This window comes from Eretmochelys imbricata, chromosome 13 (assembly GCF_965152235.1).
Source record: "Eretmochelys imbricata isolate rEreImb1 chromosome 13, rEreImb1.hap1, whole genome shotgun sequence".
Classification (NCBI taxonomy): Eukaryota; Metazoa; Chordata; order Testudines; family Cheloniidae; genus Eretmochelys; species Eretmochelys imbricata.
This window is the reverse complement of record NC_135584.1, coordinates 26,437,849-26,464,086: the sequence shown is the minus strand read 5'-3', so window position 1 is coordinate 26,464,086 and position 26,238 is coordinate 26,437,849. Positions and strand designations below refer to the sequence as shown.

Sequence of the window (26,238 nt, the reverse complement as noted above, 5' to 3'; positions counted from 1 at the left end):
CTACCTCTTTGTTCTCCTCTCCCCTAAGCCTGCCCTCACTTCCAGCCCCTGGCCTCTGCTCCTGTCCCTGTCCCCCTGCCTTTGGATCCTCACATATGTGCATTAGTCAGGCAGCTTTCTCATTCTCCTCACTTCTGGGCACCAGCAGGGGGAGCTTTGAGAGCAAAGGAGAGATAATCTACCTGCCCTTAGTTCTGATGGCCAGTGCCATCTAGACCCCTGGTAGCTTGGAGGGGCAAGTGCATGGAAGTCCTGCTCAGCCTCTGCAGCCCTAGGATGGCACATGCTCAGTGACTCTGGAGTGCATACATGCTCATCCCCACAGTCAGTAGGTAGGAGCTATGTTGGTTTGAGATACGATCACTGCATATGGAATCTTTGGATAATTTAGCTACCAAACAAGCTTCTACTGAGCATGTGGGAACTGCTCTTTTCAGGACTTACAGCTTGGCCAATTTGGGTAGATTTTCACAGGTACAAGGAAAGCATATCCCTGACAACAATGTGACCCTTCTGTCAAATTCCAAGTCCATGCTCCAAAGCGTGGTAGAGCAGTGGTAGAGCTCAATCAACAGTTGTCAGATATTTAACATGAACAAAACACATTTTCTCTTATCTTTGTGCTTAGAAACAGCAGAACCATGGTTCAGCCTGACAACTATTGTCCCCACATGAAATCAGATGACTGGTTTGCTGACTTTGACCTTCAGGATGCTTATTTCCACATAATAATTTTCCCGAGCCACAGGATGTCTCTCCAATTTGTTGTAGTGGATCGGCACTATCAGTAAAATGTGCATCCTTTTTTTGTCTGTTTTCCACTCCCAGGGTTTTTACCAAATACTTGATTGTGGTGACAGCTTACTCAGGAAGAGGGGAATTCATCTTCCCATATCTGGATGACTGGTTACTGAGGGACAAGTCCAGAGAAGAAGTCCTCTCTCATGTTCAGTTCATGTTACGCTTACTGAATCACCTAGGTCTTATCCCAAATAGTGGGAAGTCAGCACAGGTTCCAACTCAAAAAATCAAGTTCATTGGTACCCTGCTAGATGCTACAAGTTCAAAAGTGTTTTTGCTGACAGACCAGTTCCACATGATTTGCCAGCTATGCCTAACTGTAGTCTCAACCCTCAACTACAGCCCAAGTATGCCTGAGGTTGTTAGGCCATATGGTTGCATGCACACACATAGTCCAATGTGCCAGATTGCACCTTCGTCCTCTTCAACTGTGGCTGAAGTGGGTGTGTCATCCTAGCTATCATCCATTGGACAAACTGATCCAACTTCATGCGTCAATTCTGGGCTCCTTTTGGTGGACAGCTCAGGGCAATGTGTCCCAGGGTATTCCCTTAACTCAGTTCCCACTGACCAGGACTGTTGTCACTGATGTCTCTTTAATAGGTTGGGGAGCACATATGGGGTTGCTGAAAGTTCAAGGCCTGTGATCATAACAGGAAGCTTCTCTGCATATCAGTGTCCTGGAGATTCATGCCATCTACAGTGCCTTTCAGGGCTTTTGAGGTCACATCAGGGACTCGGTGGTGCACAAACTTACCGACAATACCACTATGATGTATTATATGAACAAATAAGGGAGCACACTCCAACATGCTGTGTCAGAGGTGATAGGGCTCTGGGATTTTTGCATCGGGGAAAACGCCCTGTGGCAGATTATTTACCTGGGTTCCAGAATCACCTCGTATGTCACCTCAGTAAAAACTTGTCCCTGAATCACAAGTGGTCTCTGAAGTCCCACGTCTTGCAGTCCATCTTTACAGTTTGGCGCATTCTAAAGATTGATCTCTTCATCTCAAGAGACATCAAAAAATGCATCTGTTTTGCTCTTGAGGGGATCTCAGTCTGGGCTCCCTGATGGATGCTTTTCACCGGAGCTGGGAAATGGCACTCCGTATGCTCTTCCTCCAGTTCCAATCATCCCGCAATCATTCTCAAGATGAAATTGGATTGTCCCAAGTTGATTCCCATTGCTCCAGTGTGGCTGAGACGGTGTTAACAAGGAGTCCAGTGGCACCTTAAAGACTGACAGTTTTATTTGGGCAAAGTCTTTAAGGTGCCACCAGACTCCTCATTGTTTTTGTGGATACAGACTAACACGGCTACTCCTCTGATACTTGAGACAATGTTGGTTCTTTGACCTCTTCACATTATCAGTTCAGCCTCCCATATCTCTTCCTCTTCACCCCAACCTCCTGACTCCACATCAATCAGATTTTGCATCCAGCGTTCAGCTCCCTGCATCTCACAGCATAGATGCTGCATGGTTAGATGAGATGGAGGAATGATATTTGGAGGTGGTCCGGCAAATCTTGCTTAGTAGTAGGAAGCCCTGCGCTAAAGTGGTCTATTCGGCCAAGTGGAAGTGGTTGTCAGTGTGATTTGTTAGCTTGGTGAGTTCAACCAAAGATGGCTTGTATCCAGGATGTCTTGGATTACCTGTGACACCTCCAGTCTTCTGGTCTTGCACTTAGTTCATTGACAGTGCACCTGGAAGTGACTTTGGAATTTGATTCACCCGTCCATGGGAAGTCAGTGTGTTCGAATTGCAGGGTGGTGACGGTCTTGAAAGGGAAATGCTTGTCTCCACCTGTTGATTAAATAACTGGTTCTTTTGTGGGACCTTAATACTGCTTTAGCAGTTTTTATGGGACCTCTGTTCGAGTCTCTGGCAACTTCTTCTTTCTCCCTTGTAGCAATAGCATCTGCAAGGAGAGAGAGAGAATTGCTGGCAGAGCCTCTTTTACGCGCAGTTTTCCAGAGACAAAGTAACCCTGCAGCTGCACCCTACGTTTTTATCTAAAGTGGTTTCTCGGTTTCACTTGAATAGAGTTATTTATCTACCAGGGTTCTTTCCTAAGATGCATTCAACCCCAGATGAGTAGCGTTGTCACACATTGGCTGTCAGGTGATGCTTGGCTTTCTACCTGAATAGAATCTTTCTGTTCTTCTTCTCGTCCATTTGCTTCATATGTGGACCGAATGAAGGGGCAAGTAGCCTCTTCACAGACAACCTCCAGGTGCATAACTTCCTATATCATGACAGCTTACGAAGTATCTCAGACTGTGCCTCCTCAAGGGTGTGGGCTCATTCCACAAAGGCCCAGGCAACGTCGATGCCATTTCTGAGGGCTAGTAGTCCACACTGGAAGTGCTAGAGTTGTGCTGCTGTAGCGCGTCTGGTGAGGCTGACGGGAGAGCGCTCCACCTCTGCGAGAGGTGGTAGCTCTGGAGGCGAGAAAAGCTCTCCTGCTGACGTAGCGCTGTCCAAGCCAGCACTTAAGGCAGTGCAACTTATGTCATTTAGGGGCATTGATTATTCACACCCCTGAGCAACGTAAGTTATAACAAAGTAAGAGCTAGTGTATACCAAGCCTTAGTGACGTTCCTATACTGGACATTTGTAGGGCTGCCACTTGGTCCTGCGCACCTAGGTTTACAAACCATTTTGCCACTACTGCTGCATCCAGATCAGATGCAAACTTTGGGAAGGCAATCCTGTAGTCCTTTTTTAAATGGACTCTAAGCCCCACTTCCTGTGAGTACTGATTGAGTCACCTGCATGGAATACATGGCTGCATCTACTCAGAGGTGAAAAACAGTTCCATACTTGTTTTGTAATGGTTATTCTTCAAGATGTGACATAGACATGTTATTTCACAACCCATCCTCCATCCTGTCTGCATCAGAGACTGTACTCTTGAAATTCAGTGTGAAAGAACTGATGGGGTTGTAGTAGGAAGAGAGCCTAGGGTAGCACACAGAGGGAACACGTGCAGCCAAACATCCGACTACACGGGGTTGGGGTGGCGCGATCCTTACAAAACCAGGGTAGGAGCTAGGGCCACAGGGTGTAATGCGCACCCCTACTGGTACTGCCAGGCAAAGTTCTCCAGCTTTGGTGTGCTGGGTGCGCTCACTCCTACTTGGAATACACATCTACATTTGTTACAACCGGAACATGGACAGTCTGACTTAGTGGTCAGAGTGGGAGTCTGGCTGGGTCAGATACCAGGAGATCAGAGTCCGAAACAGGCCAGAGGGCAAACCAAGAGTCAATTGTCAGGAGGCAGGCAGGGTAAGGTTACCAGGAGATCAGAAGCAGAAAACAAACTTGAGAGCAGAACCACGGATTGATAACCAGAGTTAGCCCAAGTCAGGATATCAGGAAGTCAAGCCAGGGGACCAGGAGCAGGAAGTAGAAGGATCACAGTCCAGAGCAAGGTGGATTCCAGTTGCATGCACAGCTTCCTGTTCCGGGTTTGAATAGGAACTGTGGACCAATCAGGACTCCCAGCTTTGGGCCAGTCAGCTTCCAGGATTGAGATCCTCAATCTGAGTTCAGCTCCTATTTTGCCAGCAGTTAGCACATTTCTGTGTGGCAGGTTGGAAGCTACTGGCTCCGAAGAGCCCTGCGGGCCAGGGTTCAAGACCCACGGTCCCTGATAGCATCACATCTTGAACAGTAGTTACAGTACAGGTAAGTAACTGTTTTTTATCTGAATGCCATGGGGTGACATTAATTTCCTTTGAATAATCAAGGATAAATATGGGTTGCTGCTGCCAGGATGCTACACAGCTACTAAATGTTGCAGAGTTTAAACACTTAAAGATTCTGATTATAAAGTTTCCTATATAGAAGATTTCACATGCCTTATGTCAAACTTTAAGGGACCCCTCTGATCTTTCGCTAACCAAGAGCTTCAGTCAATGAGCTTCACGTTCAAATAATGGAGGTCCCATTGTCGTAGTAATAGACTAGAGGAAATTTAGATTTTCAGGTAATGAACTTGCAAATAACATGAATTCATCTGTTCCTGAGCACATACAGGTCTTCGAGTCAAATTGCCTCTTCAAAGAGATTGGCATTGTACACATATGCATATCTAATAATGTTATAAGGAAACTGACAAGCCAAAAAAAGTGTCTAATGTGTAAACACACTGGTAAAAGTTAGTGCAAATCTTGTTCTTTGTTCAAATCACCAAAAAACCTAACTCTCTTTGGATGTGCATTTTAAATGCACTGGTGAAATTTTCTACTGGAGTCGTCCTAAGCAATTTCATGTGCGATCTTATCCAGGCAGGGAAGGATGAACCAAGGCAGGCAGCTGCAGTATGAGGCAGGGTCTGAACATTGTGGCCTCTTTGAAGAGGGCAACATGCACCTCCCTAACTAGTATGACCTGGAGACACCAAACATGTTAGCTTCCTGGAGGTCATCTGTAGCTGTTATTTTCTAGCCATGTTAGTGTGAGAAGACTTTCATGTACTCAGCTAGTGTTTGCAAAAAGAAAAGGAGTACTTGTGGCACCTTAGAGACTAACAAATTTATTTATCTCTAAGGTGCCACAAGTACTTCTTTTTTGTTTGTGAATACAGACTAACACAGCTGATACTCTGAAACCTGTCATTATATCAGCTGGTGTTGGAGCACTGATCTTTCTGCTCTCAGAGCAGCTGAATTCTTTAAATCCAGTGTCTGCGTAAAATTCTTCTTTGATTTGAAATCACAGTACGCAAAAGTGTGATTTGTCATACCAGTGAATCTAGTTCAAGGTAAAGATAATTCTTGTGCAGTAGTCTTGTGGGGTTTATTTTATTTGAGCTGTATTACATATCTGTGTATTTTAGGTTATTACAGCCATAGCTACTTCCAATAGTAAGGAGAACAATGTTGTATGCATTTTTAAAAAATTAGTTTCTTACAGGAATGCAGCTAGTTTTCAAAGTGCATTTTTAACAGTTAGCTTATTGAATAGAATAAAATATTCATTGTTTTCCCCTTTTTTAACAGTTATCTCAGCAAAATTAAAAGAAAATAAAAATAAATGGTTTGGACCTAGCCCTTATGTGGAAGTCTCAGTGGATGGACAGTCAAAGAAGACAGAAAAATGCAACAATACAAATAGTCCGAAGTGGAAGCAACATCTTACAGTGTAGGTTTGGAGCTGTTTTTGCTTTACAGATCAATATATGAAATGTAATCATTATTATGTTATAGGCAATTAATGTAAAGAATCATTTCTAAACAGTGTGCTCTGTGTTGCAACAACACAATATGACAAAACCAGTATTTTTCATATTAAAGAAAAAGGTGGTACACTTCTACCCCGCTAGAGCGTGGTCCTCAGGAGCCAAAAAATCTTACTGCGTTATAGGTGAAACCACGTTACATCGAACTTGCTTTGGCCTTTAGCATTTCTGTTATTAACAGTCACTTCCCACCCCCATCCACATTCCCGCCCCCTGACAGGCCCGCTGGGACTCCCACGCCCTATCCAGTGCCCATGACCGTCCCACCCCCAGAACCTCCGAACCATCCAACCCCCCATTCTCCCTGTCCCCTGACCACCCCCCAAGACCCTCTGCCCCTTATCCAATCCCTCGGCCCCAGGCCAGCACCCTTAACACACCGCTCAGAGCAGCGTGTCAGAGCCAGAAGCACTGATCCGCCGGAGCACGCAGAGCCGCCGAACACCCCCCCTCCCCCCCCCCCCGGCGCTGCTTTACCACATTATATCCGAATTCATGTTTTATTGGGTCGCGTTATTATCAGGGTAAAGGTGTACTGTAATACGGCTGCTATAGTATGGACTGCTGAGGACCTGGGAGTTGGTGCTTCCAGGAAGTTGGGCCCCCACAAGGCAGACTGCCAAGGAACCAGGCAGGTTTCTTTCATAATTCTACTGGGTCCTGTCAGAATTTTGTCAAAATCAAACCATCTTTGTGAAATGTTTAGATTTCAATGAATCGACAAATACTAATGAAAACCTTTTCATGTTCTCTGTGTGTGTGTGTGTGTGTGTGTGTGTGTGTGTATATCTCTTATGTTCCATTCTATGCATCCGATGAAGTGGGCTGTAGCCTACGAAAGCTTATGCTCAAATAAATTTTAGTCTCTAAGGTGCCACAAGTACTCTTGCTCTTTTTGCAGATACAGACTAACAACGCTGCTACTCTGAAACCTGATGAAAAGGTGTTTTTCTGGTCCGTTTTAGCTACTAGTTTGCTGTGGTAGCCACAAATTACTTTTTTTCTCCTTGGACATTCTAAAACTAGTAGAAATGTATGCAGTTTAATTGTTCTTGTTGGTTTCTTCCATGATACCTTAGAGAAGAAAAGAGGCCAAAATAAGCTGATCATCTTTTAATGTCACTTAACCCTTCGTCTAAAGATCTTCTGTTCTACCTGCTGTGCTGCTGTCATTTCAATAGAATGTGATCGGAATCAGTAAAACGTTAAGGCATGGCCACATGAGCTGGAATTTATAGTAAGGTATTCATAATGTTGTAAAGACCTATTAAAAAAAGCATGTCCCTTCCTCTAAGAAATTAGTCTACGTCAGACCAATAGCGCAGCAAAAATGACATCAAGTGGTAGTGGGCAGAAAGGACAACAAAAGACGATGTTAGACTGCAGGGAGTCTAAGGAAGTGCTTTGCCGGGATAGTGTACCTATTTTTTTTTCCCCTCACTCCCCAGAGAGAGTAGTGAATGAAAAATTAACTTGAAAGGAGACATTTGGAGGAGAGCAGAGATGCTTGGGAATAAATATCACCTCTTTTGTAAAGCACTTGGAGAATTACTTATGAAAAGTGCTATATAACCGCTAGGTATTAGTCTTACATAATGGAACAGAAACTGTTCCAGATCTAGGTGACAATGTGAAGAAAAAACTGTTGTAAATGGGAGGAGGAGACAGAGAACAGAGGCTTAGGCAGAGTGTAAGACCTAATCAGATGTTGTGGAAATAGCATTTGAGATTCAGAAGCCACATGAGCACTGTGATATTAGTGGTGTTATGGGTGTTATCTATACCAGCAAATATAGGACCCCTAATTCAGCAAGGTAGGAGGTTGCAGAGCAGGTTAGAGGATATGATGATGATATTTTATTTAGACTGGAAACACTTGATACAATGCCTAACAATATCAGTTGGGGCTTCTGTGCTACCATACTGCAAATACATAAAAATAGCCAAGTTTTCTCTACACGGCAGCCTCCGCTATTGCCGATGCTGGTAGAGGAGCTTTGGTGGAGAATTCTGGGTCTTAATTTTCTTATGGTAGACAATGCCTGAAAAAGACAGCCAGCACAGTAGAGTCTTGCTGGAGAAGAGACGACTGAATATGAAGTGGAACAAAGTATAAACAGTTGATGGAATTAAGGGGAAAGGGTGATGAGTAGCAGAATAGGTAGACATTATTTATTTTATGTCAGCGATGTTTTTAGAATGGACTGGATGGGATAGGTGAGTACCAGGAAGATGAGTAGCAGTCAGGATTCACATGTGGGTTTTAACAGTAGAAACAATGTCACAGTATTTTACAAAGGTTAGGAGGAAAAAGCCATGATCCTCAGCTCACCCTTACAGTGTGCAGTGTGACAAATTAATGCCGAAAAGTTCAGGCCTCTAATGCACACACCCTCACAAAGGGAATTCTCCTTCCTTACTGGAGGAAGGCCAGCAGTCCAAATCAAAGTTAGAGAATCAAGTATTTAAAATATATATTTAGCCAAAACCCCCAAACAGACCCCTTTCAGGTAAGGGTATACAGAGTTTAGTAAACTAAACTTAAAGGTCTACAGATGCCCTAGTTGAGCTATAGCCTCCACATATCCCTCTGAGAAAGTAATAGTGGGATAGGGATTTCCTCCCACTTGTAAAAGACTGGGAAAGTATCAGTTTGTCATTCTCAGTTACTGTGGGTTACCATGCCCTAATGTCCAGGTTATTGTTCCTAGATTCTGTAGTAGGTTACAGTGCCTCTCCACTTCCTCCCCTCTAGCAAGTGGCTTTGGAGCGTAGAGAGGGATAGCAACACAAATGGGAAAGAACCAGCAGGCAGTAAAGGGTCTCTTGGCCCACTCTTTATTTATCTCTGTCCTCTCCCCCACCCCACCTCCATTCATAAGGCCAGAAGGTTCCTTAGCGTGCACCAGTCAAAATTTATCCTGGTATCAATACTTGAGATAAATGTGCCTATTTTTCTCGTCGTCAGGGACTCGTAGTTTCTAACTGGGAGAGATTTTTATCTGAAAGAGTGGCCACCTAAGTATACTGGCCTTCACAGGTAGCCAGGTACAGGCAGGCATAGGTTTTATGATTGAAAGAGGGGACTGAGACAATCAGGGGATATTAGGTCAACAATATTAAAGTCAAAAATATGAAATGTCATCTGACCCTTCAAGTGCCCCGCATGCTTTCACAAGAAGTGCTAATGCTGGTGGACAGTATTTCAAGTGTGGCCCCTCTCAACCTAAAAAGAGAGAGAAAAAATCACATGGCCTAAGGGCTTCTCCCTGAGTTAGAGGGAGGAGTAAGGGCATGCAGGTAGCCTTTCTTATCCTATGAATGGAATTAATAGAATCAGGCCTTTATTCCAAACTGTGCCTAGTTCTCTGCCCCCCAACCCCCATCTCCCCAAAACTAAAAAATTTCAGAAGGCCACAACAGTTTTTGACCCTAAATATCTCAGTAGATCAAGGAAGAAATCAAAATTCAATATGGAGGCCTTGAAATCTGTATTGGCCACTATCAGCAAAAGAAACTTCATGAAGAATGCCTATCTCATAGTTTCACAGATGCTCCTATGTTTTGTTTTTGAAGCACAACACTACCAGTACAGGTCCTTGTCCTTTGATTTAGCAACAGCCCAGAAGTATGTTTCATAGAATCATAGAATATCAGGGTTGGAAGGGACCCCTGAAGGTCATCTAGTCCAACCCCCTGCTCGAAGCAGGACCAATTCCCAGTTAAATCATCCCAGCCAGGGCTTTGTCAAGCCTGACTTTAAAAACTTCCAAGGAAGGAGATTCCACCACCTCCCTAGGCAACGCATTCCAGTGTTTCACCACCCTCTTAGTGAAAAAGTTTTTCCTAATATCCAATCTAAACCTCCCCCACTGCAACTTGAGGCCATTACTCCTCGTTCTGTCATCTGCTACCATTGAGAACAGTCTAGAGCCATCCTCTTTGGAACCCCCTTTCAGGTAGTTGAAAGCAGCTATCAAATCCCCCCTCATTCTTCTCTTCTGCAGGCTAAACAATCCCAGCTCCCTCAGCCTCTCCTCATAAGTCATGTGTTCTAGACCCCTAATCATTTTTGTTGCCCTTCGCTGGACTCTCTCCAATTTATCCACATCCTTCTTGTAGTGTGGGGCCCAAAACTGGACACAGTACTCCAGATGAGGCCTCACCAATGTCGAATAGAGGGGGACGATCACGTCCCTCGATCTGCTTGCTATGCCCCTACTTATACATCCCAAAATGCCATTGGCCTTCTTGGCAACAAGGGCACACTGCTGACTCATATCCAGCTTCTCGTCCACATGTTTACCTCACATGTTTACAGAAGTGCTGGTAGTGTTAATAGGAGCTCTCAGCCAGGAGAGGATCCATGTCATCCTTTTCCTGGACAATTTTTTTATCTGAGCCTTATTCAGAACTAGGGTTACAGATAGCACCATCCTGACAATAAGGGTGCTGCAGACTGAGTCAATTAACATAGTCTCAGCAGATTCCCCATCATAGAGTGGAGACAGATAATGTCCTCCACAAAGTTTTTGTGTTGCAGGAAAGATGGGAGAAGCTGAGGAGTCTTATCAAAATCATCAACCACTCAAGGGATGTATTCATTCATACACTTCAATGGCTTCTTGAAAAGACATTCTTAGTGGGCCAGTGCTCACAGGAGGCCACTACAGAGCTTCCTCTTATCCCTCCCTGAACTATCTCTTACCTTCACTGAGGGATGGGTCTCTCTCCCCAGTGGGATTTGCAGGTAATTGAATGAGTGAATAAGGTGAATGAGTCCAAGCAGATTCAAGTTGGGGTTCCCAATAGGACAGTTATCACCACAGATGCAGGCCTGGAGAGATGGGGTGTTCATGTGAGATCAAGATATGTGGTCCAAGTAAAAGAACGAGCACAGTATAAACTGGTGAGAGCTCATGGCAATCCAGTATGGTGTCAAGTCTCTGCTCCCATATCTGGACTCCCTCCTGTGCTCATCATAACAGGCAACACCTCAGCCATGTTATACATCAACAGATATAGCAGAACAAGGATGACTGCCAGTCAAAGAGAAGCTTATCTCCTGATGACTTGGAGAGGAGAGAAGCAGCCAATTCACTCCCCTCCTTCTCATCCAAGGGAAAAAGAATCATATGGCCAACTGGCTCAGCATGCAAAAATTAGATAATTTAGAATTGGACGTATACCCAGAGGCATTTCATTTCCTGGTGAAAGAATTTGGTCTTCTAGCAACAGATCTGTTTGCCTCCCACTTAAATCACAAGGTTTCAGTGTCTTCTCTTTTTGGCCTTCCCTCCACTCTCCTGATCGTCTGTAGCATTTTTGTGAGACACAGCACTGGTAGTTCTGATAGCCCTGTACGGGGCAAGAAGGCCTTGGTTCTCTGAGCTCCTCGACATGGCATAAAAACTTCCCATACTCTTTCCATCAAGATGGGACCTAATATTACAAGGGCCAATCATGTATCTGAATCCAGACAGTCTGAGCCTAGCTGCCTGGCTCTTGAATGGAGATTCTTAAGTCAAAAAGGTTGTTCATGACAGGTAAAATACACACTTTTATTTTCCAGAAAGAAAACTAACTCAGTAAATTCAAGAGCCTGTTTGAGCTTTACCCCTTGCTGCCAAGACTAGGGTCTCACCCCTACATGATGTGTGTCCATCAATTCTCTTCAGGATGGACTTAGGTTAGGCCTTGCAGTTCCAAAATTCAAACCTCAAGGTGCTGCATTGTCTCGCATCCTGAGTGCAGTAGGCAGGTGGTAGATTGCATCTTACGCAGGTGCCTGAACTTTTTCTTTTCTTTTCTTGTTTTGAGAGCAGCATCTCTTCTACATCCTCTTGAAGAGGAGCACAGAGTTATTTCAAGGGATTTTAACCTGGTTCTCAGTGCCAATTGAGGCCCTCCATTTGAGCCACTCATGAAGGTGTGTCATTACTTTCTAGCCATTAAGGTAGCCTTCTTGATAGCAACCATGTCCGTTCACGGGGTACCTGAGTTGAGAGTTCTTTTCCTGGAGACTCAGTACTACACCTTCCATAAAGATAAAGTGGTACTCAGAACTTACCCTGCCCTTTATTCCCAAAGAGTGATTCCAGGGTCCCAAACACAAGAAATTGTCCTTCCATCCTTCTGCCCAGCTCCATCTCACCCCAAAGAGAGAATGTGGTATACTTTGAGAGCTCTGTAGATGTCTCAGGTAACATCTCCACTGCACAGCTCATTTCAGAAAGGCAAGTGCTTTTGTTTGTTGCTTTATCATCTGGGGTCAAAAGGGAAAGAAGGCTTCAAAATCTTCCATTTCCAGGTGGCTAAACTATTGTATATCAGAAGCATGCAGAGCAAAAAGCATAACTCCATCTTCAAAATCACTCCCTCATGGCTATGGTGGTTGAAAAGATCATATGCCTCATACAAGGAAATCTGTAAAGCAGCCAGCTGCTCATCTGTTCATACCTTCTCCAAATTCTACAAACTAGATATGCAGTCATCATCTGATGCTGCCTTTGGTAGACAGGTGCTCCTTGCTGTAATATCCCAGTGACTGTTGGGAAAGGGATACACTCTTTGACATCACAAAACTGATGTGTTTATATGTAGGTGTTAAATACATACATATAACACGTGTATATCGTTCCTCCCTCCTCAGCCTGAGTGGATGCTACTATGAAAATCCCAGTGTCTTAGATCTTTAGATTTCACTACAAATGAGAATAGACAAATATTTTTCTCTAATATTTTGGATATAGCAATTTTAGGTATTAATTGTAGCAGTTAATATCAATTTTCAAGTATGATTAAGTTGATTATTTCTGAGTTTAAGAGGCAAACCATCTCCACTTTCTGACCTAAGCATGGACAGTTTTAGCAACAATTTTGATTTCTCTTTATCTTTGACTGGTATCTTGCTTTCCTGTCATCCACATAACAAGAAAATAATACATTTTAAGCTGTTATTTAAAAAAATCTTAGACGTTTGGTGTGGCAGTTAAAAAATATTATCATTTTTATTTTCAATAAGCTTTGTTTTTTAAATGAAGGCTGATGTGTATCACAGTTTGTTTGTGACACTTTGCCTAGTGTTCACCATTGTCCTGTTCTCTGTACGTTTCCAACAGAATTGTCACTCCTGTCAGTACATTAAACTTTCGAGTCTGGAGCCATCAGACATTAAAGTCTGATATTCTACTGGGTAGTGCTACTCTGGAGGTTCATGAGACATTGAAATCAAACAATATGAAACGTAAGTATGTAACTAAAAAAATTTACCTTATTTGTGTGAAATTTTCCCGACTTGCATTATATGGTAGTTCAAGGTGCTGTGTTTAACCCTTTCAGGACTTCCAAACAATAATGTGACAATTTATCTAAAGTAATATCTTCTCTTTTTTGTTTACTGATTCTATTTAAGGGCTTTCTCTCGCAATTTATTTCATTCTGGCTGATCATGCAGTGTAGTCTTACTTATAATACACTGTTTTTATAGTGATATTACAAACATGGTATTTTACACCTCACTGGTGTGGAGTAAGAGATGGAATGTGGGAGTGAAAAATCAAACTGAAGATCGGAAAAGAATTATTTTAACGTTAAACATTGTCTGAGTCGTGTTCCTGGCACCAGACACACAAATATGCACGTGAAGGTTGTTTTTGTTTGCTTGTTTGTTTAAATTGATTAGATGCTATATCATTTCAGAATATTCAAATATCTTATGTAGCTGAATATGTGCACCTCCCACGTTGTTTGAAAGGGAAGCACATTGAATACTGTATTACAAAAACCCTCCTCAGAGAATCCACATTACTATTGCACATACCTTTGCATTGGCTCCATTTTGTTTTGGCTTTCCAAAGAGTTATTTGTTTGGGGTTTTTCAAATGTCTGTACTGTAATTGCAGGATTTATTGGTATCCGTGTAACAGTGCAGAACAGGCCAATGCCCTGACAGGTGTGTGATTCCACTGCTAAAGTTGGAAGAAAGTTAACTTGGGGACTCTTGCTCTATGTAGCATCAGATATTCTGTTGTGATATTGCAAAGATATTTATCCTAAACTGTGTTCCATTGTGACCCGATGCAGAGGCTTAGCCTGTAAAAGTAAATACCCTTCCTTCTGTAGATACAGGATAAAAGCTTCATGTTTTTAAATGTACATTTTTTCAATGACTGGATAAATATTCTTGTCTGTGTATATGAAACTTGTATATGCACTTAATGAGGAATATTATGAATTCTGGTTCTTAAAGGTGTTTTGGAGGTCAGCTCTAGGAGTTGTTTGAGAGATGTGGTCCAGTGGTCTAAACACAAGACAGCCAGAAACTCCAGAATTCTGACTTCTGCTCTAATTCTGGTTCTTTCTGTGTTCAAGCCACTTCACAGTTCTACCTCAGTCTCCCCATCTTTAAGGGAATAATGCCTACTTACAGGAGGTTTGGGAGGATTGTTTGCAAAAAGCATAAATATTATTAACATTAGTCCTATGGGGATTCAGAACTGTTCTATTTTATAATACTTTCCTTTGGATTTATGATAATTTCTTTAATAAAATGTAACAATATGTTAACATAAAGGGAAGCTTCTAATTTTTCTGTACTTTTTCTTTTCTAGTTGAGCAAGTGGTTGTGACGTTGCAGCTTGTCGGTTACCGAGAACCAGCAGAGGTGATAGGAGACTTGTCTGTTTGTCTGGATGGGATGCAGGTAGATCCTGAGCTCCTGACTAATGGTGATGCCACGACTATAAGAAGTGAGTGTTTATTTAAGTATTATAGGGTGTGTAGTCTCTGCTTATCTAAAGCTGTTTACTGGAAGATAGTACAACATTTTATTTATAATAATTTACAACATTTTATTGATAATAAATACTTATATTGCACTCTTGTAAAGACTAAACTCTTCCATTAACCTTTGTTTCTTTTGAAGTTTGAATTTGTGATCCATAAAATAACTGAATAAAAGGAGTGATGGGACTTCAAAATATTTTATTTCAAGATTCATTCCAATGTTCAGTCTGACTTTCCTTTCTTTGTGTCATCTGTTTCATTCACAGTTTTCTGAATTCTTTGTTCTTTCTGTTTCATTTTTTTAAAGCTGAACAGATTATTACAGACTCATAGCCAAGTGTGCTAGTTACTTTATTATGCAGCTCGTGTCTGCATGTTTGTAGAATATCAGTAAATGAAATGTTTTTTTCCTAGGAGCCTACCATTTAGGCACTTTGGGTTTCTTATTTCCTCGCAAAGCTTTTTATTTATCTGTAGATTATAAAGTCAGCTGTTTGGGTGTCTGGAGTTGCTCTCTTCTTGTCATTTAACTGTATTTTATCCATGTCTGTCTTTCCCTGTGGTTCTCTTTTTTTTTTTTTTTATGGATCTTAAAGTATGAGCAGCTGACACAGTACTTTGAGTTGGAGCTGCTGTGTACTGCATAGAGATGTCAGATGGACTCTGCCTTCAGCATCTGATAATCTGCAGATTAACTGCATTAATCATTAATTTTTTTACACTCTGCACTTTGAACTAACAGCATATTCCAGTATTCAGATGAGCACTTTCAAGTATGCTCTTTCTACCAGAAAATAATCTAGAAGCTTGAATAGTGAAATCAGTGTAGCAATAGTCATACTATGACCTAAACTGCCTTAATGTAATTCTGAGGAGACACCATTGTGGGCAGTAGTCTCACATCCTGAATTTTCAGAGTCCCAGTTTTGAAAATGCTTTTACATAGTTCACCCAGCTCTTCAAGAAGGAGCCACAAATATATTATAATGGAGGTTTTGCAAATCTTTTGGTCCCTACCTCTAACACAAGGGCCCCCCCATGTGTTTTACTTTCATCCTAAGTTCTGTGTGTGTGTTCAGTGCATAGTGACCTGGAGTCCTGGTCCATGACTGGGGCTCGTAGATATTAGTGCAGTACCAATAATATTGGGCACCTATTCTCTGGACCATGCTACTTTATCTCTCAATCCCAAACTATCTTCCATGCCTTCCTTGATGTCAAAATACATCTATCCAGCTGTCAAAACCACCAGCTTTCCTAATTGACATAGTCTTCAACGTAGTTGAACATCATCAGTACGTAAATCTGTGGCATTTGAAAACATAGGAGTAATGCAAAATAATCTGAATTTAATAACAAAATAAAAGGAATACTGTAATTACTGCGTTACTCACTTTCATATTTCATTTCTAATTATACTTTTTCTTAATTTATCTAAAGTTGCCACGATGTACAGTGCTGCAGAACACAGGGTGTGGCCTTTTGGATTCGTCAGGGAGAGACAGCTTTTAAATAGTACCTCAGGGTTATGGTAGTCTTGTTTTAAAAGTCTTTCAGTTTCGAAGGGCTTGTCTACACCATGGGGTAATGCTGACTACAGGGGTATGATTTCTAAAGCATACTAACATACTCTGTATTAATTGGTCTGTGTAGACCTTGCTGGTTTCAAACAGGACGATGTTAAAGAGCACTAGGGAACCATTAGTGCACGCCAGTAGGGTCTACATGGATCAATTAATGCACAGTACATTCCACTTTAGAAATCAGAACCCCATAGTCTGCATTACCCCACTGTGTAGACAAGCCCTAAATCAAACAGAGTACTTTAAAGTCCACCACTTTTGTCACTGATTATTCGAAACAAGAGCTGCTGTTCATGAAGAATCTATAATTGCTGCTTGCTAAAAAGCCAGAAGAGGGAGCACAAATTGCATTCCCAATGTTTTGCTGACCTCTTCAGTGGCAAATAGCTTAATATAATATTTTTAAGATTAAAAACCTTGAAGAATAAGAGCAGCATTTGCAGTTACGCTACAATAAAAATAGGGGTTCTCAGCACTGATGGTTGAGAGCAATAAGATAAAAATTTCTCCTGTAGAGCAGGACAAGGGGCATTGTGAAAGGTTTATCCTTTCTTCAGAGAAGTCCAATATTGGCTGCTGTCGGAGATTATGTACCAGATTAGGTGGAGCATTGGCAATTGCAAGCTTGGCAATTCATATGATGCTGTTACTGCAAAACCAAAAGGAGGTGAACAATAAATGCCATCCACAGCCTCAGAAACAACTCTGACATCATAATCAAAAAGGCTGACAAAGGAGGTGCTGTTGTCATCATGAATAGGTCGGAATATGAACAAGAGGCTGCTCGGCAGCTCTCCAACACGAGTTTCTACAAGCCATTACCCTATGATCCCACTGAGAATTACCAAAAGCAACTACAGCATATGCTCAAGAAACTTCCTGAAAAAGCACAAGATCAAATCCGCACAGACACACCCCTGGAACCCCGACCTGGGATATTCTATCTACTACCCAAGATCCATAAACCTGGAACTCCTGGGCGCCCCATCATTTCAGGCATTGGTACCCTGACAGCAGGATTGTCTGGCTATGTAGACTCCCTCCTCAGGCCCTACGCTACCAGCACTTCCAGCTACCTTCGAGACACCACTGACTTCCTGAGGAAACTTCAATCCATCGGTGATCTTCCTGATAACACCATCCTGGCCACTATGGATGTAGAAGCCCTCTTCACCAACATTCCACACAAAGATGGACTACAAGCCGTCAGGAACACTATCCCCGATAATGTCACGGCTAACCTGGTGGCTGAACTTTGTGACTTTGTCCTTACCCATAACTATTTCACATTTGGGGACAATGTATACCTTCAGATCAGCGGCACTGCTATGGGTACCCGCATGGCCCCACAGTATGCCAACATTTTTATGGCTGATTTAGAACAACGCTTCCTCAGCTCTCGTCCCCTAAAGCCCCTACTCTACTTGCGCTATATTGATGACATCTTCATCATCTGGACCCATGAAAAGAAGCCCTTGAGGAATTCCACCATGATTTCAACAATTTCCATCCCACCATCAACCTCAGCCTGGTCCAGTCCACACAAGAGATCCACTTCCTGGACACTACAGTGCTAATAAACAATGGTCACATAAACACCACCCTATACCGGAAACCTACTGACCGCTATTCCTACCTGCATGCCTCCAGCTTTCACCCTGACCACACCACACGATCCATCGTCTACAGCCAAGCTCTGCGATACAACCGCATTTGCTCCAACCCCTCAGACAGAGACAAACACCTACAAGATCTCTGTCAAGCTTTCTTACAACTACAATACCCACCTGCGGAAGTAAAGAAACAGATTGATAGAGCCAGAAGAGTTCCCAGAAGTTACCTACTACAGGACAGGCCTAACAAAGAAAATAACAGAACGCCACTAGCCGTCACCTTCAGCCCCCAACTAAAACCCCTCCAACGCATTATTAAGGATCTACAACCTATCCTAAAGGATGACCCAACACTCTCACAAATCTTGGGAGACAAGCCAGTCCTTGCCTACAGACAGCCCCGCAACCTGAAGCAAATACTCACCAACAACCACATACCACACAACAGAACCACTAACCCAGGAACTTATCCTTGCAACAAAGCCCGTTGCCAATTGTGCCCACATATCTATTCAGGGGACACCATCACAGGGCCTAATAACATCAGCCACACTATCAGAGGCTCGTTCACCTGCACATCCACCAATGTGATTTATGCCATCATGTGCCAGCAATGCCCCTCTGCCATGTACATTGGTCAAACTGGACAGTCTCTACGTAAAAGAATAAATGGACACAAATCAGATGTCAAGAATTATAACATTCATAAACCAGTCGGAGAACACTTCAATCTCTCTGGTCACGCAATCACAGACATGAAGGTCGCTATCTTAAAACAAAAAAACTTCAAATCCAGACTCCAGCGAGAAACTGCTGAATTGGAATTCATTTGCAAATTGGATACTATTAATTTAGGCTTAAATAGAGACTGGGAGTGGCTAAGTCATTGTGCAAGGTAGCCTATTTCCTCTTGTTTTTTCCTACCCCCCCCCCCCCCAGATGTTCTGGTTTAACTTGGATTTAAACCTGGAGAGTGGTCAGTTTGGATGAGCTATTACCAGCAGGAGAGTGAGTCTGTGTGTGTATGGGGGTGGGTTTTTGGAGGGGGGTGAGGGAGTGAGAGAACCTGGATTTGTGCAGGAAATGGCCTAACTTCATTATCATGCACATTGTGTAAAGAGTTGTCACTTTGGATGGGCTATCACCAGCAGGAGAGTGAATTTGTGTGGGGGGATGGAGGGTGAGAAAACCTGGATTTGTGCTGGAAATGGCCTAACCTGACGATTACTTTAGATAAGCTATTACCAGCAGGACAGTGGGGTGGGAGGAGGTATTGTTTCATATTCTCTGTGTATATATAAAGTCTGCTGCAGTTTCCACGGTATGCATCTGATGAAGTGAGCTGTAGCTCACGAAAGCTCATGCTCAAATAAATTGGTTAGTCTCTAAGGTGCCACAAGTACTCCTTTTCTTTTTTTAATAAATGTCATGTTAATTTCAAGTGTCATTTAAATATCATAAGAAATCAGAGAGGGAATTAGCATATTAGCCTTTTATGTTTACTTACTACTTCTGAAGATGTCTGTGCTCAAACCTGACTCCCTGGTCACAAGTGAAAATAAGTTGTTTTTTGTTGGTATCATCCCTCCCCCTATTTACCATGTTATCACGTTGTGACGGGTTGGATCACAGAAACCCCCTGGGGGCTGCCAATTGGTGTGCCAAGACTACTTCTGCCCCTGCTTTCCTTGCCCTCCCAGCTTGGGACTTCAGTGCCCTGCCTGGTTTGAGCCAGGCCCGCTAGCCTGCTGCAAACCCAGACCCAGGTCTGAACCATGTCCCCTAATAGCTGTAGGCTTAAACTGAAAGAAGCTTTAGAAGTGTTCCTGTCTTTAACACTCAGATGCTCAACTCCCAATGGGTCCAAACCCCAAATAAATCTGCTTTAAGGCTTATACAGGGTAAACTCATAAATTGTTCACCGTCTATAACACACAGAGAGAGAGAGAGAGAGAGAGAGATGTACAGCTGTTTGCCCCTCCAGGTTTTAATGCATACTCTGGGTTAATTAATAAGTAAAAAGTGATTTTTATTAAATACAGAAAGTAGGATTTAAGTGGTTCCAAGTAGTAACAGATAGAACAAAGTGGATTACCAAGCAAAATAAAATAGAACATGCAAATCTATGTCTAATACAGTAAGAAAACTGAATACAGATAAAAAGAAAAGGAGTACTTGTGGCACCTTAGAGACTAACAAATTTATTAATACTCAAATAAATTTGTTAGTCTCTAAGGTGCCACAAGTACTCCTTTTTTTCTTTTTGCGGATACAGACTAACGCGGCTGCTACTCTGAAACCTGAATACAGATAACCTCACACTCAGAGGTGTTCCAGTAAACTTCCTTTTACAGACTAGTCTCCTTCTAGTCTGGGTCTAGCAATCACTCACACCCCCTGTAGTTCCTGACCTTTGTTCCAGTTTCTTTCAGGTAGCCTCTCCACCACAAAGGATCTCTCTTGAGCCAGCTGAAGACAAAATGGAGGGGCCTCTCACAGGCTTAAATAGATTTTTCTCTTGTGGATGGAGACTCCCTCCTATGCAAAGTCCAGCTCCAAGATGGAGTTTTGGAGTCACCTAGGCAAGTCACATGTCCATGCATTACTCAGTTTTTATAGGCAGCAGCCATTGTTTGCATGCTACCTTGAATGTCCTCATGTAGACTTCTTTTGTGGATTGGAATCTTCCAAGATCCATTGTGCGTTAAGTGCTTCTTGATTGGGCACTTAATTTGCACATTCCTTTCTCAAGAAGCTGACCAAATGCTTTACAAAGGCTACTTAAAAATCAAGCAAGTACACAGCCAATATTCATAACTTCAAATACAAAGATGATACATGCATACAAATAGGATGAATAGATTCAGTGGATCATAACCTTTAGAGACATGTTACATGGCATATGTAGCATAAAACATATTCCAGTTATGTCATATATACATTCATAAGCATATTTCCCTAAAGCCTTATGGGCTGCACTGTCACACACACGTTATCACATAGCTTGCCCAGATGGGAATTTCTTCTAAAGAAAGGACAAGGACTGGAATTGCATGGGATTTGCAGTGCGTGGTCTAGGTATGTTGATAGAATTAGGCAGGAAAACTTGCACACCTCTTTCTGTACTGCATTTGGTTTGAGCTTGTGCTTCTAGTTTCTCCCTTTCCTGAGCACTGAATTCACTCACTAAATTAAAAAATGTATACTTGTAAATGGAAAGAGGAAAAATTAGATAGGGAAATTAATTTTTATTTTCAAACGCCTAGGAACAATATCAGAAATTGCACAGAGCCTGAAGTACCAGCATAAATGACTAAACTTGATATTGGGCAACTATGAAGTAAAATGTTCAAAAATTTTACCTGTGCTGCCGACTCTGTGTTTAATATGTTTAAGAGTTGGAGGTTAGCAGAATTTTTGATACTTTTTTAAAATGTGGTTCTGCCCTAAGACACTGTAAAATGACACCACCTTACTCTGCAGATCTACTTCCTGTGTGTATTTAGATTCAGATCTTCTCACTTTTGTGATGAAATAAATTCTTTTTTTTTTTTTTTTTTACTCCTTTAATCCTGCAGAACCTATACAGCTATGATTAAGTGAGCTGGAATCATTTCCATCTTACGCTTCATCATTCATAAGTTCCAAACAGTTACACCAATGTCAGTAGTACAATGGACTGCACAGATGTTAAATTTTATTGCTGTATAAGCTGGATAGCCCAGGCTCAGTTTGCAGGGCTAGAGGTCAACAACAAAAAAAAATCATTATACTTTTAAGTGGAGCATGTTTGTTACAGTAATCAGTAAACATGAAGCCCATGATGCCACTTGTGAGTCCTTTATCAGAGTTAGGTCTTCACTGTACAAACATTATCTGTATCATAGCATCGGAGTAGATCAGCCAAAACAGTCTTCTAATGTCAAGTCCACCTTGACTAACTTGGTGACTCTAAATTTTTTATGTAGGGCTGTATAAAACTGACTTAGCTGGCTCATTCTACCAAAGTATTGAGACTAATGCTGAATTCGTAATTCTGAAAGATATTTCTGCTTTCCTAAGAAAACTTAGAGCCAGATTTAGAACAGTGAAGACAAGAGGAAACAGTGGGTCTCAACGCTTCTTGAGATTTCATGCCTTTTCATGACTCAGCAAAAAAATACATTTAAAAATAGGTGCCATTGACATTAATTTTCCTCCTTGTTTTTGGCAGCTATTCCTTCCGGTTATTGCTCCTTACTACTTTGTGTTCTTCTTCACAGCTGTGCCTTGGTAATGTGTGAAATGGATTAATTGAAATGAATTCCTTGATAGAGAATCTTCATTATAGTTTTCATTTAGGTTCCTTTTTTCTTCAAATTAGAGTAAACAAACTTTTGCTTTCATTGAGACAGTGCATTAACTATTCATTCTTTTTAGACAAGTCAAGTATAAAATCAAGGATTCTTTCCAATGTTTTAGAAAGTCACCTCATGTTATTGGCAGACGTCAGCTATCCTATTCTTAAAGACTTGCTGGGGGGAGAAAGAAGGAAACAAATATCTAACGTGCTTTACTTTGTTGATTAATGAGATTCTTTAAGGACCTCTAACTTTAAAAAAAAAAATGTTTTAAAAATGAAAATGCATAGTATCTTTGTCTTCTCCTTACTGTTGTAACCCAGGTTTACAGACTGTGGTGCTCTGTCCCCCTCTAGTAGCTGGACCATGCATATAGATTTTTTGAGTGCACTAAGGGCCTTGAGCTAACAGACCCAGGTCTTTTATCTCAGGCAGTGGAGGCTCAGGTCCCTGGTTTGACTTCCCACCTGCTCCCCACAGGCATCAAGTTACACTATTATTTTGGATCTTCCTTGAATAAAAGCTCTCCCTCCTACTGATCCTTCAAGAAAAATAGTCGTCCTCTGCTTCGCTCCCAATCCATAGACCTACAAGTGACTTAAGAAGTTACACATTCAGTGTTATAACTTCACTGCAGGATCAACGAGGAAGAGCAAGGCTGTAGAGGAACAAACTCTTGTTTAAATACAGATGTTATTGGAAACTAACAAGATAAAAACATAAATATGAAGGGCCACTATTTGAGAGGAGGAAAAGTAACCAATACATTCTTATTATGCACTCTAAGGGAATAGATATATATGTAGTTGTGGGAAGTACTTGCAATATTCTATATATACATCATGTGTTTTTTCTGTTCTTGGAATTACAATTGCTTGCTTTCTTGATCTGATTAAATTAATATATTATATTACATATGTGCTTATTTCTGCCTAGATTTCTTTTTTTATATTGTCCCCATCATAGTGATATCTGAGCATTTGGTTAACTTTATATTTCTCTGTGGAAGCCAGACATAATGTGCAGTCAGTACTACCAACTCACAGTATCACAAGTGCTGTGCTTTGGGGCCAGATTTGTACAAGGCAGTTGCATGAAGAGCTACAAGAAACTCTGGAGTTTAGACTGATATGCTACAGTTCTGTTTGAGGCCACCAGGAACTGCTGTTCTGCTTGGAGAGTAGCCAACTGCTAAAGCTCTCAATGGTTCCTCTGTTATTCTCTATGAGTAACCTACAGAGCAATGGGGAAAGTGCCCAGGTTAAGAGAGCACCAGAGAGGTGGCCCAGCAAAGCAGCAGGAACCAACCCCACACCTGCTGTCACCAAGGGAGGAATCCATGAAGCAGAGGAAGGAAAAATTCCAGAAGTGCAGCTTTCTTTCTGCTGTCTTATCCTGCCACCTGGAGAGCAGGGAGAGAAGGACATTAAAAATAGCTCTGCAAGGTGGAGTTTGGCGGTGGAAGGTTGCTTGAATCTGTCATGGGGATAGGAAACAAAAGTGATTTCTCATGATTGATGAACTTATGCAATTTGGCAATATCACACAGTAGCTGAATAATATTCAGAATCTGTTACACCTTTGAGGGGAAAGAATATATTGCTCTTTTCTTGTGCTCCTCAGTACTAATAGCTTAAAATGTGACTGGTACATAGATTTGTGTGAAAGAAGCTTTCACAAATGGGAAGGTGCTCTTCATTTAACCTCAACATTAGAAATGAATTTGAGTGTTGAATATTTTCTACCTTGAAATCTACACTAAATAAGTTCATTGCTTTTCTTTTTCTGGTGTTTAAGGTCCCACGCAGAACGATGGTTCCAGAGCAAGAAGCGACACAAGGTAGGAGTTCGTTTCTTGCCTGAGTTGTTAATGTGCTTCTTTTAGATTATTATAGCTGTGCAGCGTCATCATTATACTTAAGCTTGCATTATGACTTTTGTTTAAAGGTCAACCTTTCTAAGTACTCTAAAATCAATATGCTCAATTGGATTCCTTTGAAGTTAGGTGCACCGTGGGAGAGTGCAGGGTAAGGTTAGTAGTCCAAATTTGAGGTCATTCGAGCTAGGGGTTGCAGAGACAAATCCCGAAAAAAAGCCACTATTTCTAAAATTTACAGCTAAAGAAAGCTTATTCTCAAATAAATTTGTTAGTCTCTAAGGTGCCACAAGTACTCCTTTTCTTTTTGTGTTCTTATTAGTGATACAAATTTGGCTTCATTTGACCAAGAGGTTCCTTGAGTTACAAGCCCCCTCCAAAAAAAAAAAAAAAAAAAAGGTTTCCTTCTGCTGCCTTGTATTGTTAAACTGATAAGTACTTAATGATTGAATGAATCCCAGACCTTGCTGAGATTAATGGCTGTGAGTTCACAAGGCTGTGCCTGTGTAACTGATTTGGCCAGTTCTTCCTTCTCCCAGGTCTTGGGCTTTATCCATACACAGACCTGCTCTGGTTAAATAAGGTGGTTTAGTTAAATCAGTGCAAACTCATGTGTTGATATTCTTAATATGGTTTAAAAATGTTTATTTTGGTTTCGTTTAATCCTGCTCCTAATTGATTTAGATTAAATTGAAACAGGTATGTTCATTGCTCCAATACAATACAGTTCGTATAGGAGGTCTTGATCTTATTGAAACCATCTCTTTCAACATCTGGGGCCAGTTCTGTGAGGGCTCTGAAGACAAAGAACTGAAACTTTGAAATTGACTGTGTGTTCAGTAGACAAGCTACTGCATTTTGAACCAGTTGGATACGTAAAGGGGGATGTTTCCCTTCTTAGGTACCAAGGCTATGTTTCATCCTATCACATGTTGAAAGCCATCTCTGCTGCTGAGGCAATATGTTCTGTATGCCTCCAAACAGAAGGACCTCTCTGCCCTCTGAGAGCTGCTTTTATCAAATATATGAGCATCTGAATTACTTAAACAATCTCCATACCAGCTACAATTATATGATGCTCAGTGAGGGTTTAACTTGGGACAGCCTATGTGTTGCTTATATAATGAACTGATTCAGAATGTGTGGGTAGCGTAGGTGTTCTTATATATCAAATAACATCTTTTTATACATCGTACCCCCCATCCCAGGCTGATTTTGATAATGTATGCAAGAGTATAAAATATAATGCTCTTGACCTTAATGTTCAAAACCAGAGTAATGTGTTCTGGGACTGAGCGAAAACTAGGCTTTAACTCTAGTAAATTTCAAATCACTGTTGATTAGCACATGATCAAATAGTCACTTATTTTTAAATTCTTCGGGGGCAATAAGGCATAGTAACTTAAATTATCACGAGCACTGTCCCTGATACAGAGCAAAAGTAGTGCTGTATATTTAGGTCAAACATGTATGTGATTAGGCTTGATTCCACATATCTTATGAAATACAACTTGGGTTCCTAGCCTCTTTCTTTTTTTGAATAAAAAATTCCAAGTTGCAAATAGTATGTTTATTATAGAGATATTTGGTTATGATTCCCTAGATGAGATTGCAAGTAGTGGTCCACTGTAAAACTTATTCTGAGCCATCTATACTGGTCAATGAACAATCTACATTTACAGAATTTTATTTTCAGAAGTGTTGTCTGATTAGTTTATATAGCAGCAATTCTAATATCTGGTACAAAAAAGGTCTTCAGTTATTGAGTCATTTATATCTGAATTATGACTTATGTAAAAGTTTTTGAAAATCCATGATAGGCAGAGGCAGTGAAGCCTGCAGTTAAAGTTGTCAAACATTTTCCATAAGTCCCTGTTTTCAGTTGCTTGTAATTTTGTCAGATTTGAATAATTCAGGCTGAAATTTTCTATGCTTGGTTTCTGCCTCAGGCTGAATTTTTTTAGAAAGTTTCAGAAAAACAGTTCA

The 26,238-nt window shown here is 41.5% G+C and overlaps 1 protein-coding gene across 4 annotated transcripts in view; it reads left to right on the top strand.

Annotated features, from left to right (window-relative positions):
- The window catches only part of ITCH (itchy E3 ubiquitin protein ligase), a 120,326-nt gene that overhangs the window by 39,180 nt on the left and 54,908 nt on the right, over positions 1-26,238 (top strand). For all 4 annotated transcript variants that reach the window (XM_077831822.1, XM_077831819.1, XM_077831820.1 and 1 more), the window contains 4 exons: positions 5,815-5,956; positions 13,175-13,299; positions 14,666-14,803; positions 24,174-24,216. In XM_077831822.1, coding sequence (XP_077687948.1) covers positions 5,815-5,956; positions 13,175-13,299; positions 14,666-14,803; positions 24,174-24,216 — 448 coding nt within the window. The remainder of the gene's footprint in view (positions 1-5,814; positions 5,957-13,174; positions 13,300-14,665; positions 14,804-24,173; positions 24,217-26,238) is intronic.